Genomic DNA, 17,363 nt, shown 5'->3' on the forward strand with positions numbered 1-17,363 from the left:
TGTACCATTGAAATAATTAATTTCACAGATGAGTGAGGGTTTTTAATAAATAGATAACTGTTAAGCTATCGAGTCTTACTCATGGCAACCAAAGGCGCGTGTCAGAAGGTGATTCAGATAAAATCATAAATTCTTCTCAGACATGATATGGCAAAAATAAGAGATAATGATTTTGGCCTAGGTTGCCCAAGCATGAGTGAAAGAATGTGCAGTTTTATTCTGGGTGCACATAGATAAAATGGGAAATCTGTTCGAATAATGGTATGGATTAACATGATTAAGTAATGAGTGATCTCATAGTTAGCATCTTGGAGCCATAGTCTGGTTAATGAAAAATGAAAATTAATCTAGAAGGTAAAAGATATGTCAGAGCATTTCAAAGCAGTTTGGTGGAGCAGGGTCTCTTATTTAAACCTGCTTGCAGTAATGGGTATAGCTCGATGTACCACAGGCAGAGTATTACCTGATAAGGAGTTGTAAGTCAGTCAAGAATGGAAAAGTTTTCCTTCTGGTAATATCAGCAAGATTGAACCCATTGGTGTTGTCTTTGTCAGCATCAGTTGATTGTCTTCCTGTGTCTGTCAGGTCTGTGGGAAAAGGTATCTCTTTCTCTTATGGTCACCTTTTCTAATTTTAAGGAAATGCTCACAAAAAAATCTCAGAATATTTTTGTGTCATGTCTTTTGGAGATTATTGTGCTGAAAACCAATATATTTCTGTCATAAGAAAATTACTACAATTGATTTTGGAGGACATTTAAATATAACTACTTCAATTATCTTATAAATTATTTATTTGAGAAGTACTTGGCATTTAGGTACTTTTCAGTTTATTCTAACACAGGAATGGAAATACTATCAAGAATTTCAAATAGACATTAATTAAAATAATAAAAATTGAGAAAAGCTGTGGTGAAGTGTACTGCCAGGTTTCTTTTCCATTAAGTCTCAGCAGCTCTCTCAATCTGATTTTGCTCACCTTTCTTCTGGATAATCATGGTGAAGTCAAATGTCTTTCCCCAAAAAACAAGAATCTGGCATAGTTTGTAAACAATTCTGATTAACAATTTTATCAGCAGAGGTTAAAACCCCTGAGTTTGACCTGGTAAGTCTTAAGCATGTTTATTTTTTTCTATATTTTACTTTGCATATTAATTTGCTCTGGTCACCAAGTGGTATATATTGTCTGTAGAGCTCATCTATATCTAGTGGAGAGCATATTCTCATCTTAATTGAAGAAACATCTTTTTACATTAAAAAAAAATTGCTACACATTTACACATCAAAATATGAGCTAACAAATAAATAGAAAAATTACTTCTTATTTAACATTTACTAGCCTGGAGCTTCCTCCTGTTCTTCCTTCTCTCTGTGGGATATCTGTGCTTGCAGGATAGGCCAACCAACTACTGTTTTCTGTCATCATTATGGGGATATTACCACTGCTGACAAAACACCCCAACTTCTGTATTGCATGCTAGCTCCTCCATCTGGTTCAGTAGTTTTGGTAGCCCTAACAGTTTAGGCACCTCTGTGAGGATGTTGGGGCTCTTATTCTCACTACCTACATAACACTAGATTGATATGTTTTAGAAATGGGTCCAAAAGTGGCTTGAAGAGAGTTCAAATTGCATGAAAGCATGCTTTCTGTGATTAATCCTGTTATAAGATATTTTGACAATCAGATATGGGGGTTTATAAAACAAACAAACAAAAAAAATCCTTGGAACAACTTTAAACCCCAGGCATTGGTTTACACCTGGCAGCACCAAAAGGATATACTTATGCCATTACTGCTGCTATTCCACTTCCATGTAGGAGTAACCTTTGAAAATTCTACCAGTGGTTAGCTATGATTTATTATGAACCCACAGGGAATACATCTTTATTCACCTAAATCCTGCAAACTTTCTATATTTTTTAGTATCCTGCTCGAATAAGGAATAAATCCTAAAGCCAACTTCACACATAAAATACAGAAGACAAAAGAGATTTGTTTAACTGGGTAGATCCTGGGTTTGTATTTCACTGGGCATCACATTTGGTGAATTATTGCCAGAAGCACTTATAAAACTACTTCACAACCATCAGAATATTTTTTTTATCTTTCAGAAGAACGCATCCAATGTATAGTAGTCAGCTAAGGGATCTGCATTTTAGTGTGCCTTGTCATGTGAGCACACCATTGTATAGAATGAGCTATAAAAATTTCCTGCTCACACGCAGGATGTACAAACATAAACAAAATCTTTCAGGGTTCGTGCTGTAGGAATTGAGTTTATAATCAGTTTGCAGTTTCTGCATTGTTGGGTAATTGAAATTGTCTGCCCTATTAACATGCACTGTAAAACCCTCTTTACTAAGTTCTGTTTAAATCCCAAAAGACACTCGTAGTCAGGGATTGAGCCACTGTTGTTTGGGTTAAGTGAGAGCCAAAGGAGAACTGTTGAGCACAGTGCCCCACTGTTTCAGAGTGATAAATATATTGCAGATATATAGAGAGGGTGTTTTTAATTACATGAGGTCTGTCCATAGAATATGTTTTTAATGACATGAGGTCTGTCCATAGAATATGGGGTACCACACTTGACTCAGCATTGAGGTAAGACTGATACCGTGAAGAACTTTGTTGCTGGCAGCTCAAAATGAGGAGAAAGCTGAGGGGGGTTCTGCAAGAAGGCCGTCAATGATGACACAGTTAACTGTGTTACGCTTGTGTCTGTCCATTCATAAATGTTTCATAGTCCTGTTGAGTGACCTGTTGGTTTTTGAAAGAATGTGTGGTTACTCCGGTTAAGACAGTGTGTGCCTACATTTTGTGCAGAAATTCCAGTGGTTAGGCAAGTAAATGATGGAGGTTTTAGTGGTGCAGCTGAGATTTCTCCTTTTGAAAACACGGGTGTGTTTTATTTTATCTCAGTCCATTTTGTAATCTGATGTCACAGGAGAACGTGGTATTTTTAAGCTTGACATTAAAATAACTTCCAATCAGTTGATGTAAAGCATCTGGTGGTTTTTTGTGTTTTAATAAACCCTAATAATAGCATTGCAATGCCTTAATGCTGTTTCTCATATTCTTGTTACAGTAGGTATATGACACACATCTTCTGGTGTAAAAAGCTCAAAACAAATTTCAGCAATTTAATCTCAGTGTTAGAAAAAGGATCACAGCAGCTGCTATAGTATTTTGTATTTATGCTAGTTTTTGTAAAGATTCATGACATGCTCCCTGGGAGCTAAATATTGACAAGCATGCTTTGGCAAGCAAGATCAAGCTTGGTGAGTTAGCACAGCTCAAGTCTCTGCATTGACATGGTAACCCAAGTCTGAAAACTATTACCCTACACCATTTATTTTGGCTTTATAGGTGATACTGTCCACTTGAATTAGGGATTTCTGCTGCATTTTTAATACTGTAACTGTGGATTCATATTTGATTTAGGACCGCAATACATGCAAGGTTGGTTGTACATCTGTGTTTGACATCTTCAGTACTGTATTGTGTATAGAATCACGAATGACAGAATAAAACCTTCATGATTTCAAACCTAAAAGCCAGAAGTAAACACTGAGTATAAAATAATTTTAAAATCACATTTATCTTTTAAACTGTAAAACACACCATATGAGTCTATGAAAGCTATTGATCAAAAGTGAAGCTTGGACACGTATTCATTATGGGAAGTAATTTAGGAGATTAATTTTTATTTGTGTTCTGTAGGTAAAAAGAAAAATCCACTTCTTTACTAATTGTAAGTGCACTGTGTTTGTAATACTTGCAGTTTACTTTTTGAATTTCTGAGTAAAGAACTTAAGCCTATTTGGGCTTCTAGTAAATTTGGCGTATACACTAAATTGATTACCAGATGCATTGTGCAACATATGGCATTGTACAGCCTTTGTGTGCTTCATAGTATTTTCTTAAATTACCAGCATTTGTTTTGATTCCAAAAATGCACTTGTCTCGGCTCTCTAGTGCTTTGGACTTAAATGCTGGCTTTTCAGTGCTGAACAGATGTGCTTGGGTTTCACATGGAACTATAGTGGTTTTGAATCTAGGCCTTCCTTGGTGATCAGGTTGTAACCAAGGAACCAAGGTCATGTTCCCAGTATTCCATACGATTTTTACGTAAGCAAGAATATAATTAAGGAGAGAGAGGAAGCTCTAACTCTTTCTTCCGGCGGACCCAAGGTGGAAGTAACTCTACTGTCGCTCTGCCCGGGTGAGGGAGTGAGGGCTGGCGTGTCTGGTTGGCCTTTAGAGGTGGACAGCGCTGGTAGCTGTGTGGTGTGGCTCGCTTCCTCTCAAGGGGAGTATTTGACTTTTTATCCCTTTCTATCCCTTTTGTATCCCTTTTTATCCCTTTTTCCCTTTTCCCTTTCCCTTCCCTTTTCCCTTTTGGGGGGTTCCTTTTGATTAATAGTGTATATAATTTTCTTTATGTATATATAAATCTTCCACTTTAAAATTTAATTTGGTTTGGGTTCTTTTGGTTTTTTTCAATCGGCTGGGAGAAAGTGAAAGGGAGGGGGAAGGTTTTGTCCCCGGGGTCCAGGCACTTGGCTGGGAGCCAAGTCCAACCTGGAACAGAACATTTATGCTTTTGTGAGTCTTCCTCTTTGAATTTTCCATACACTGTATTATGTCAGTGATGGCTCATGCCAATTGGGTATCTTTATTTTCATATATACATTGATTGAGTAAAATAACCTTCAGAATTTCTAATAATTCTGCATGACCAAGAAAAACAAGGAAGAAAACCACTTTTCCCAAATATACTGCCCCCAGTGTAAATCAATTCTCTCAGTATGTTTTATTTTAGATTAGAGAGAAGCGGGAAGGAAAGAGAACATAATTCCTTTATGGGTGACAGCAACAGTCAACAACAGTCCTGCGTGCTTCTGTGAACACCCATATTCCCATGCTTGAGGCTGTGGTGTGAATGGGCATAACAATTCATCCATGAAAACACACCAGATAAGGTGTTTATATATTTACTTCTAGGAGGAGACTGCTTGAGTTGTTTTACAAAGCATACTTCTAAAAAGGTATCCTTTAAATTACAAACAGTTTTAGAGAAATGGGTAACAGGACATTCTGGGACAAGGGACGAGGAATTTGTGACCAGGAGGGCCAACTCTTGCCTCTTCTGCTCGGGTGGAATTACTCTATTGACACAGATTTCCAGGCCGCCCCTTGCACTCTTTTCTCTTCTGGGAGAGAAGAATATTACACCTTTGTAGAGCATTTGGTTATGCTCTCCTAGAGGAAAGCACTGTGCAAGTGCCAAATACTGCTGGTGTGTGTTTAGCAGCAGCAGTGTGTGTTCTGATCAGTATTTTAAAATCAGCAAATACTTTGTGAGCCCCTGGCTTTCTGTTAATTGGCCTTTACTTTGATCACTAAAGACCAACAAATGCAGTTTAGGAGTTGTGCTGCTACCATTTTTCTTCAGTGGAAACTGAGGGGATGAGTAAGTACATAAATTAAGTCCCTTACTCACCCTCTGAGCTGCCCTCATTGGATAACAATTAAAGTGATCTGACAGAGCAATGCACTAAATTCCCTTGCATCCCCTTATGTTGCTCCGAATACATCAAACAAATGATTATTTTGGCCTATTAATGGTGTTATTTTTTATTAATGCCGAAAACAGAATTATGATATGGGTGTATAATTTCTTCTTGAAATCAGCACTGAGTTGTGTGACTGGTCACAAGCAGGACTGATATAACTGTGTTTTAATTACCAACCCTCAATTATATATCCAGAGCTAGTAAAGGCCTCCACAAATAAGGTTTGTATTTCCTCTATGCCACAAATAGTTTACACAGCATGGAAAAGCTATTGTTTTGCTTTCCATTGAGGCACTGACTCTTCAGCTTTCTGTACATTCCCAGATAAATAAATGGCATGAAATTTCCTGTAGTGATGAAGGTTGTTAAAAAGAAGGAAAAGAAGGAAAAAAAGTAAAAGCTTTTTGTTAAAATTGTCATCTGTGCGCAGTTAAGGCCTCAGCTAAAGCCAAGGTATCAGCTCTCTGTTGGACTGGGAGGGCCCTTTTTATTTATGGAAGTCTAAGTATTATCAGGTAAATTTCATTACAAATATCAAAGAATCAGAGAATATGCTGAACTGTACAGGATGCACAAGGGTCATCGAGTCCAACCGTTAGCCCAGCACAGAACCATCCCCAAGAGTTACTACCTGAGAGTATCATTCAAATGCTTCTTGAACTCTGTCAGGCTTGGTGCTGTGACCACTTCCCTGGGGACCCTGTTCCAGTACCCAATCACCCCTCTGGCTAAAGAACCTTTAGCTAATATTTATCCTAAAAAATTACCAAAGTGTAGAGAACTAAATATTTAGAAACTTATATACCTATGAAACCATAATTGTAAGAAAGTATTGTTGCATAATGAGCACTGCATGTCTGTAATACAGTGTTTTTATGTTTACGGTAGTTATTAGCTGAATATTTCCATTATTAACACTCTGTGAGCAACTGTTATTCTCGAAATTGGTTGATATTTAGGAATACAAGCACTTTTATTACATGTTGCCAACTTCTGAGGACCAATCTTATAACCTGCAGTACCTTCAAAGGAGTGATGATACCTCCTGTTTCTGGAACTAATCACATCTGAAGAAAGTGAAATGGTGAAAACATTGTTTTTTTTCTGAAAACTTTCATTGCATTGTAGGCTATTCTGCTACGAAATTATTTTCGTGTTTTATCTGCCAAAGGTGACAAGAAGGGAAGATAATTTTACAGGAAGAGAAATGTTTAAATATAGGCAACTAGCACTGTGCAGTGGCTTGGCTGGAGGCAGTGAATTTATTTGTGAGTTGATGAAACTGGAGTCTCAATTTTTCATTGTCTGGGTGCAAAACAGTCTTGTGATAGGGTATGCTGGTTGCAAAGTCTCCACTAACCTTTCATTACTTTATTTTGTGGGTTTGTGTTCTGTCCAGACCAGCAAACAGCTCTGCAATTTCAGGGAAGAAAAAGTACAAGAAAAAGAAAAGAGAACCTCCCACCAAGTGTTTATCTTCTTAAGGCCACACTGTCTTGTTAGGGTCTAGACAATCTCTAATCATGCTTTTAAAGTTTTTCAAAGCAGGAAAGCTGTAAAAAAACATTACAGGGAAGTTGGTGGTAAATACTGCTCAGAGAGAACTCAAGATCTGTGGAGTTTTGGTGCATATTTTGGGCCTTATTTAAATTTCTTTATCTTCATCCTGCCACTATCCCTTAGAGACTGATCTATAAAGGCATAGTGCCCTCTGGCTCCAGTGGGAACTACTGAAAAATGGGAACTTCTTGTGCTTTCCTCCCAAAATAAAGCAGAGAATGAAACTGATGCTGGCTTAACACTGGCATATAATGTAATGTCTGAGCTTGGCTTGTAGGAGCAAGTTCAGATGCTGATGCTAATCTAAATACACCAAGATGAAGCTCCCAATGACTATATTTTTACTTTAGAGACCACCTTAAAGTTGGAAAACTGCTTCTCCAAAGACCCTTCAGGTTCTCTATTAAAATCAAGAAGGCGGGTCTTGGGAGCTTAAGAATCCTTCCAAGGAACTGTTTTCAGCAGGATAAAGTGAGAACCCAGATGTTCTCTAACTCATAATTTGATCACCAGATTATAACTGGCCCTGCAAAAATCACATCCCATCCAGCCTTCAGTATGAACAGCTCTAGTTTTCGCTCTTGTTCACATGAATATTCGTCTGCCCCCATGCTTTTGTGTCAAACTCCAAAACAGCAAACTGAAATTGTCAAAAGCCTCCATGCTTTGCTTCTTTTCCCAACCCTACTCTGGTAGCAGCAGCTTGCTTTCCAAATATCTCAGCAGACTCTGGTATTGCCCTTCTTTCCAAATGATGATACAGCCCACCAACTTACAAACACATGCAGATCCCCATGAACAGTCAAGATAGGTAGTTTCTATTTATTGCTGAGAGGAAAAAAAGTGTCAAATAACTTCCTACTCATCCTATGACAAGCAGAGTAGGGCTGTGTGCTTCAGCTACCTTAGGTATAGCTATCAGTTCTCCTACTCTTGGTTGTGTGAGTCTTGAGAAATGGGAAGTGTTGAAATAAATGGCTATGATACACACAGTGTTGAAATAAACATTTATTTTAACACATTGTATGTGATGAGCCATTTATTTTAACACTTTTCACTTGAAGTGTTGAAATAACAGGTTTTATCAGGGGACGTGTCATCCACTGTTTTATGTATATGTGAATATGGAAATACATCTACTGAGTGTACGTGTATATATATACTCACACAGATTATATGGATATGTAATAATTATATGGTAGTTTTATATGTAGACATTATTGCACAGGCAAATACAGTGTTTTCTACTCAAGTGGAGTCATTCATTTAACAAAAATTTGTGTTTGTGACATTGTATTTTTAATATATTTATGTATCTATAAATAGATCTAGATATGTTTGTACATTAAATTGTTTATTACTAGGTAGTAGCAATGGGATGAGATAGATTAAATGGATAGACAAAATAAAATAGATAAACCTCAAAAAAGGACAAGGATGAACTTGAGTTGTGTAAAGGGAGAAAGAAATACTTTGAGCTTTCTAGTTATCTAGACCTAGTTGCTACAGTTTGGTATACTTTAAGAAGTTCTACTTCCCTTTCTGTAATGGACTTCTTAGGCAAGTGGTTGTTAAACAGCACAAGGTATCCATCAGGTTTTGTAAATAACTTGAAAAGTTGTTGTACTACATTTTTCAGTCTCTCTTTTTTTTTTTTTTTTTTTTTTTTTTTTTTAATACAGTGTAGGACCCTCAATCCCTTGCTCAGCAGGCGCTCACTACTCTTCAAGTGTGTCCTTAGATGTACTAAATTGCCTTTTTTGTGCTTAGAATTATCTCTGTGCTAAAGTACTGGGACAGACATGTAGATATACACGCACATCCTGGTACCAGGGTCATGTTATCACGGTAGTTGTTGTTACGGAAGTTAAAACCATCTCAAACAAAGGTAGTGCTGCTGAGGGGCCAGCGGCCCGGCTGCCTTTGAACAAATCTGTAAGCTTCTGTGTAAATAGCCAGAAACATTTCCACTAGGCTTGGGTTAAACACCTCTGTCTCTGCATTGGAATAAACGGGCAGCGAGACCTACTGTGTCATCAAGTGAAGCACTTACATTTTTTGAGGGGAAGAATTGCCCAGCAGAATTCGGCAGGAACTCATTTGCCCCCCTGTGATGGCTGCAGTGTTCTTCTCTGGTAACTGGGCCATATTTTGTAGGTGGGCTGTCGCTTGGCTGTTATGCCGGTCCTATTCATGTGTCTTTTCCCTTGTATTATGCTGGGAGCATACCTTGGGTATGAGCACTAGCTTTACTACCTTTTCACTACTGTTGTATTGATTTTGTTGCATTAGCATTTGTTGGTTTTTGTTGGATTAGCATTAGCACTCTCTTGGTAAAAGGCCAGGGGAGGAGTGCAGTGTGAAAGGTGCCAGACCTCCTTCAGCAGCTCGGGATGCTCAGCTCCACCGCACAGGAGCGGCTGACTCAGGCTCCGAGTCGCGGTGGGAAGCAGGAGCGAAGCAGTCAAGGGAAAGGAAGGGCACACTGAGCCAGCCCAAGAACATGTAAAGTGTGCTGTCAGACAATTTTCAGCTTCAAGTCAAACCAAAGTAGAAAGCATGAGTGAAATTAAATAATGAATGTTTGATAAATTGCAACAGAAAATGCTTTGCTTGGTTTCATGCTGATGACCAGAAGTATCGATTTTTAGTGAATCTGTAGTTTTCAGTGAGAGAATGGCTTTGTTAGGAAATGTTTAACCACTTCTTGCAGCGCCCACAAAACAATTTGTATCTGTCCTCTTGATTTTTCCTACTGAAGTTTGATATGAGTGATGATTCCCCCAGGTCTTCCTGGATAAATAATATTTACAGATAAGAAAAATTTAATTTTCCCCTCTCTCTTACTCTGATTCTAGCCTTTTTTAATTGAGAGAAGTCTCTGATGACTACTAAGCATTTATTGAATGAGAACTCTGGTGATTTTATGAACTTTCAGCTGAAAGAGCATAAATAATCATTCATATTAATTCAAAAATGGTAAAAATAAATCTGAAAAAGACACTGATTTTTTTTCTGTGATTATGGAAGTTCCACTTTTTTTTTTTTTTCTATTTGGGTACTAATTTTTTTTAAAAGGAAATATGAAGCAAAATGATTGCCTCTCTTTTCCAGTCACAGGTTGGGACTCAAATCCATAGGTATCCCAGATGGAATCACATGAGAAGTAAGCTTTGAAATTAAAAGGAAGTGGGCAGTAGTTATAAGAGACACTATTAACACACTATCAATTTTTCAAGATAGCCCTGATATGCTAACAAAAATGCAGTTAGTTATGTGGTTTCAACAGCCTGATATAGCAGACTTAGGTAGAAATTGCTTCAAATCTGCAGAATCATTAACTTTATTCTAAAGTCTTATGGCGAAGTCCTGACTTCTCTGTAGTCAGTAGAACCTTTACCATTTATTTGGTAGTTTTGATGTCCCTTCGTATCTTATGAATGAAACATTAGGTAGCCATTACTTTGAAGATGTAGGTTAATTGATGTAGAGACATCCCATAAAAGGAATATTCCCTCAAATGCTCCATTTGGTAGATGAATAACTACAAGTTTTGGTTGGAAATAGCCAGAACCAGCATAAATAGTGCATTATTGCTAGTGATTTTAGCAGATGGTTATTAATGAGTAATAATGGACTAAAGGACTGACCAGCCAGGGAAATAAATAGGGATCCTGACAAGTGTTGGGCTGTCACCATTTAGCTGTGTCAAGGTCTGTCTTGCACTTGCTTTTTGGGAACTTCCTATATTTTTTTAATGCTCTAAATGTTGTGCGTCCCATTTGCAGACCTCATAACAGCTGTGGATAGTCTCTCTCTAAACACGTCTGTTCATTGGGTTTTCTTCTGCATATAAATGTATTCTCTGGTCATTTTGAAGGATGTGTCTGCTACACTGTTTCATTAAACTGCTGCGTTATCGGGTAATTGTTTAAACATAATGCCATAGCACTATCAAAAGGAAAGGTGAACTAATGGCATTTGCAAATGTCAGGGATTATCTTAACACTTTTATTATAGTTTATAAAAAGTAGGTTCAGGGCATTCCATGGCAATTATTTCCACAGAAATTGGTTATTTAAATAAATTGCTAATTATCTGGATATGACAGTATTGAAAACCCTGCTAATGAGTTATTTGATAAGTGTAGCTTATGGTGGCCACCTACAGGTGGGAGAGAGAAAAAACGTGTGGAATAATTTCAATCAGAAGGAATGCAATGCAAATGGATTGTGTATAACCTACATGTTTCCCTGGACAGTTTGCAAATGCCAGTTATATAGAGTACTTTGATCACCAGTATTAGGCAGCATATACATCATGCAGAAAATATCTTAACAAAAGATTATGTTTTCTGTTTTTTTTTTTCCAAATCCCCAAACTTTCTTACCTGGTTACTTCCTGAAGCATTGGATGGATCATCTACAATGCCTAAACTTTTGCAGACCATTTTCCTTCTGTAGTGCTTTTCACCCAGGTTTGGTATTTGCTGTCATTGGCTTTTTTGTCATTAGCTTTATTAATTTTAACAGTCAGGGAGATAACCTTGTCAGTTTTCTTCCAGGAAGGTATCTATAGAGGGAGGAAAGGTGATGTTGCTTGAATTTTGGGTGTTTATATTTTTTAGCAGCATAGACTTTAGCAGTGATTTATTAATCAAAAATAATATATCAGCTGTTTTTTCTTTGTAGTATTTAGACTCATTGGTTTAAATTTCGCATTAAATTTGTAAAGAACTGCAGTGTAATATAATGTGAATTAAAAACTAATTTTGCTTTACAATGCACAGAATGGGGAGAATTATGACCCAAATTCATTTTTATTCCATCTAGTAACTATAGATACAATGGTTTAGGTGATCTATTATCCAACTATACGAGAGTTTGCTTTCCTTTAAAATCTGTTTCTCTTGTTGATGGAGAGTTTGATAAAGAACATTCAGACTTTTTGGACTGCCTGAAGATTCAGGCTCCGTATTATCAGTCTGGATTGATTCACCTCAGTTCTGTTAGCTGTTTTTTAATGGACCTGGATCATCTTTACTCAAAGGCCCCATTTAGAGAGCTGCTGCATATATGTGTTGAAAACTTTGAACTATCACACTGGTCCAATATATTGCAAGTGAAAATGTAGCCCATTATTCAAGATTTCTGAGACTCTTTTTTTCTCCCATTGGTGGATCACTGGATCGAAATGATCTGAATTGGTTTTGCTGGGAACTTCTAAAGCTACTGGGTTGCCTGAAGCTTAGCACCAGGCTTCCTGAATAAGGCATTAAGTTTGGCTCTCAAGCCTCAACACAGTGAACATTTTTGGTGTTTAACAAGACTGAATCTGCTAGGGACTCCAAGAGCATATGAAATCATAATAAAACGTGTCTTCTGGCATTGGTAAAGGGCTTTTTACCCTTTAAAAATAAACAGTCAAACAAATAAGCAGGTATAATGTCTTTCATGAGTTTATCATCAGCTTGCTATCCTCAGTAGTCAAGGGCCTCTCTCTGGGAGAGGCGATTGATTGATGTATGTTCTGCTTCTCCTTCGTGATGTATTTTGCCTATTGGATTGCTTTGACTGCAGTCCCTGCAAAAGTCTGACTTTTTCTTAAAAATAAAATAAAATAAAATAAAATAAAGCCGAAGCTCTTTGTTTTAAGGCAAGAAAAAGTTCAGGGACTTCCACATCATACAGTATTTCACTATTTATAGCTTTATATAGTAGCAAATATTTTTTCAATGATTCATGAGATTTGAAAGAGTAGTTTTCAACTCAGAGAAGCAAATCATCTTCATGAGGTATTTTTCTGTCTTTCATTTTTATATTTCACTCCTGTGCCTGAGATCTGCATAAATGGACTTTGTTTATTAAATCTCAGCAAGGTAAGTGATAGCCACATCTAGCATCTGGTAGCAGCTGTAATGCTTCTATCAAGAGAGTACCATATCAGCAGTTTCCTCAGCTGCCAGTGCTTAACTAGTGGAATTACAGGTCCCAACATGTCAAAGTATGTGGTAGATGCTTATCTTTTAGTATGTGAGCTGTCTTTCAAATGCATGCTGGATTTGGACCTCAGCTTCTTAAATACCATAGGATTTATCAGACAACATTCTGCAAATTCCCAATACTACTTACAGATTGTTTAAAATTTGGGATTAAATCTCCTTTATTTCAACCTTTGGAAAACTCCTCCACAGATCTCTATAATGGAATTTATTACCTTCCTGTGGTACTCATATGAAAATGCAAGAAAATAGAGACTGTACGTCAAATCAAGTGTTCATTTGCTTTTCTTTTTATTTGCCTATTTAATAGCTTGGCATCACTATTGTTTGGGTTTGTTTGTTTTGTTTGTTTGGTCGTGGGTTGGTTGTGTTTTTTTTTTTTTTGCTTTAGTCTGAAAGGTTGTTTCACCGTTTCATTAGGCAATAAGATCTCTATTACAAGCAAATCATATTGTATTCCAGACCAGCAGCTTTTGTCACAAAGCTTCTGAACCGTTGATCAAAAAATATATGGGAGAATGGCTGCACTTTATGTTGTGCTTGTTCTGTATGCTGTAGACTAATTAAAAAAAAAAAAAAAAAAAAAAAAAAAAAAAAAAAAAAAAAAAAAAGCTGGAATGAATGGTGACACTTAAGTCAACCCTTTGATTGTCATTACAGCCATTTATTTACTCTCATCAAAAGCACTCCTGAAATGTTTTTAAATTAATTTGGGTGAATTATAAATGAATGGAATACTTTTGCAATCATACCAATTTATCACTAATTTACTAATCACCAAATGTAAGTAATAACTCATATTATGAATATCAAGTTCAGCTAGTACTAAAAAGTACCTATGTTCCATAATAAATTCTAAGTCTCATTGCCATCTCTGCTACTTCATAAAATCACATGCTTGATTTCTTTGGGCTGAATGAAGACCTTTTTGATTACCTGTTGTGCTGAAACCTTAAAAAAACCTGACATTGTCTCCTTTTCCTCTATTGACCATTGTACAGAGACAGTTATTTAAGTGAGAAGGTGTCTAATTTAATAATACTAAAGAAAGGAACAATTATATTCTGAAAATATTTTCTTGTGGAACTCTTTACCACAAGATATGATTAAGGTCAAGGGTCAATAAGGCTTTAAAACTGATTGAATTCAAATTCTAAAAGTTACATTGGGGTTAAAAGAGTATAAACATTCATGCCTCAAGGCAGATGTCAGGTTTTAACTCAAGCAGATTGGGAAGAAATTTCCCTCTAGCTACATAATTTCAGAGTTATTAATGCCTGTATTCTGTCACCTTTCTAAAAAAGAACTGCATCATCACAGTGAGATTCTGGAGCAGCTGTGTCAGTGGCTGAAAGCAATGCAGCAAGGCTGATGCTTACTTCTAGCCTCAATTTCAAACACTGAATATTTGAAGAATTTCATGAACTACTGTTTCTCGATTAGATTGTTTTCAGTGGTTTTGGCTGTGTAGTGTATGTTTTGGCCTGTATGCCTTCCAAAAAGCTTTATAAATAAATCCATCAGAGCAAACAGCATGGTTTCCATTTTTCTTCTTTTTTTTCTCAAGCATTTCTCTAAGACTGGACTATTAATTCTGTCCAAATATTTGCTCTTTGGACACTTAACAATCATCCTCTTTCAGAGCATGATTCTGTTCTTTTCAAACATGTTACAAGTGATCTAGCTCAAATGATGGCAAATAGTCATTAGTGTCCTATGGAAAGTTACTGCTCAACTCCAGCTCCTTTTTTGTGATCTTTTTTGTTGTGGTCTTAGATTCTTTAAAGCAGTTTTAGTGGGATTTCAAATTTTTATTACTCAGGCTCTAGTTTTCATGAAAACACATTGATAGTGCACTTGGGTTTGGCTGTCCATTTATCCACATGAAAGTTTAGTTGCTGTTGCCTAATACAATACCAAGGGAGGGGTGGGGGAAGACCTGACAGGCACAGCAGACACTTCCTCTGAGAGTGATAATGTCCCACCCTTCCAGTACTGTGTTGTTGTCCAGTGCTGACATTAAATTATCCTAGAGGTTCATTAAATTGAATAGGAATTGAATATTCTCTACAGAAATCCCAACTAGCCTAAAAAATAAGTAACTGAAAGTGTCAGCTATCTATGCTATCCATCATTTTATGAGCAGCATCTGTATTTTAAATACTTGCATAACATCAATAGGATGTAGCCAAAAAGACACATTGTAGACATAGTGTATTGGGACTTTAATCGTAAGTCCTGTAAATATAGCAGGGAGTTGTCTGACTCAACTTCTATATACCATTTGAACTGCAAGCTTCAGTCTTGGAGATACTACCATAAATGAATATAGTTTATTCTTTTGACTATTATGTTAATTGTTAAGGGAGACTTACATAAAGGATTATCTGAATTTACAAACATCCAGAGGGGAAAAAAATAAAATATGAAATTTCAATTGCAGGGAAATGGTGCTTTTAAACAACCTGTAGTTGGACATAAATAAATGAGGTTTTTTGCTCTCACTTGGATGACATGTTTATCTATGTTCAAAAAATCAACCTGATTCTTCATGTAGAAACATAGAGCTCTTAGTCTAGTGTACTATATGGTAAAGTATTGCTTTCTGTCTCAGACATGTTAGTCTTTGTTTTGAGCATCAGCTAAAATGTTTGAGCTAGCTTTGCAGTGCTCATCCAAATGTTTCTGCCATTTTCTGTATTTCAGCAAAATGCATAATGCTTTACAAGTATTGATACCACTTGAAACCCCCTTGGTGTCAGTTTATAAATGAATATAGCCTCTGCACCTCAGATATTAGTTCCTCATGTTCCTACTGTGAGGGATGTGCAAGTTACATCAGGATCTGTTCTGACATTGCTAACAAAATGTTCTGGTTTTCTGTAGGAAATGCTATCAGGCCCATCGCCCTCCGTGCAGTGTCTGCCATAGCCCGAGCTCTCCCAGGATTTCCCATCTTAGCAACTGGAGGCATCGATTCTGCTGAAGCTGGGCTTCAGTTTCTACACAGTGGGGCTTCTGTTTTACAGGTACCTCTTCTTTCTTTGAAACGTTAAAATCAAAATAACTGTAATTAAGATCACAATATATTTTCCTTTCAAACATTCAAATAGTGGGGGGTTTCTACCACTGAAAGGAATTTTCATGTTTTTAACTTCGTGCTTCTTACTAAGAGACATTCATTTCACATGGAGGAGGAGGAGGAGGAGGAGTTGCCAAAAGACTTTGGGTGTTGCAATACCAATCTGGGAAAAGGCTGGCCATGAGTTTGTTACCACTTTTTATCTCTGACTTCCAGAATTTAAAATTTAAACAACTCTGCCATGTCATACAAACAAGGTTGAAACAAATTAAAGCTAAAAAAAAAAAGAGCTACCTGTTCTTTCTTTATTCTCAGGGTTTTTTTCTGCGGAGCCTTCTCAAGTGGAGAGGACTTTCAAAGAGTACTGCTTTGGTCTCACAGGGAGCCCATTTTAAGTAACTCTTGTTGATCTAGGCATCTGTGTCCTGTAAGCACGTTTATTGAAATAGGTGTAGAGCTCTATCTCTTGCATTTTGTGCTGGCATTCCCCTGGAGTGAGGTGTCAGGCTGCATACAGTAGTGGAGCTGTTTAAATTTCCTGATGGGTTGTTTTGAGTTCCTGGCCAGACTGGCGGGGTTAGTTAGTCCCTGTCATGGAAGGAAGCTTTGGTGGCATGGTGTTACGATAACCAGAAAATTGGCTGGAAATCAACCCCTTGCCTGCTCTGCTAGGCATGTCAGGGCACTACTGCAGCATGTATGTTAGAATGCCTGAGGGGCAGGTGGTCTTTATGTTATATTATTCCATTATATATTGTTACATTCTGGTAGATGTTCAGCCCCTTTATCTGTAGGTCCCACCCTAGACAACAGCAACTGTGGATCCTGTGAATATTGGCTTTGTGTCACTCCCTGGGATGACTGGAGTGTTTTCATTCCCCAGATTCACTTTGACATTGAAATTAGATTCAGTGTGACCATCCTTTTTACACAGCTACAGTGACTGCTGAGATTAGTCATTTGTTTGCTATGTTTCAAAAAAAAAAAAAAAAAAAAAAAAAAGCCAACTCAGTGTTTTGGTTTGGTTGGGGTTTTTAATGCACATCGAAATTAGCATCCCTGGGAGCTGAAGTAGAAGAAGACTGCTACTTTTTTGTAGACTTGCTATGTTATTTGGATTTATAAATACCATTTCCTTTTTTTT

General features: G+C 37.1%; 1 protein-coding gene across 1 annotated transcript in view; it reads left to right on the forward strand.

Moving 5' to 3' along the window:
* Window positions 1-17,363, forward strand: part of DPYD (dihydropyrimidine dehydrogenase) — a 314,495-nt gene that overhangs the window by 235,162 nt on the left and 61,970 nt on the right. The window contains exon 20 of the mRNA XM_027880005.1: window positions 16,024-16,166. Within this exon, the coding sequence (XP_027735806.1) occupies window positions 16,024-16,166 (143 nt within the window). The remainder of the gene's footprint in view (window positions 1-16,023; window positions 16,167-17,363) is intronic.

This window comes from Empidonax traillii, unplaced genomic scaffold, assembly GCF_003031625.1.
Source record: "Empidonax traillii isolate 1590-97213 ecotype Southwest subspecies unplaced genomic scaffold, ASM303162v1 scaffold62:size2133460, whole genome shotgun sequence".
NCBI lineage: Eukaryota > Metazoa > Chordata > Aves > Passeriformes > Tyrannidae > Empidonax > Empidonax traillii.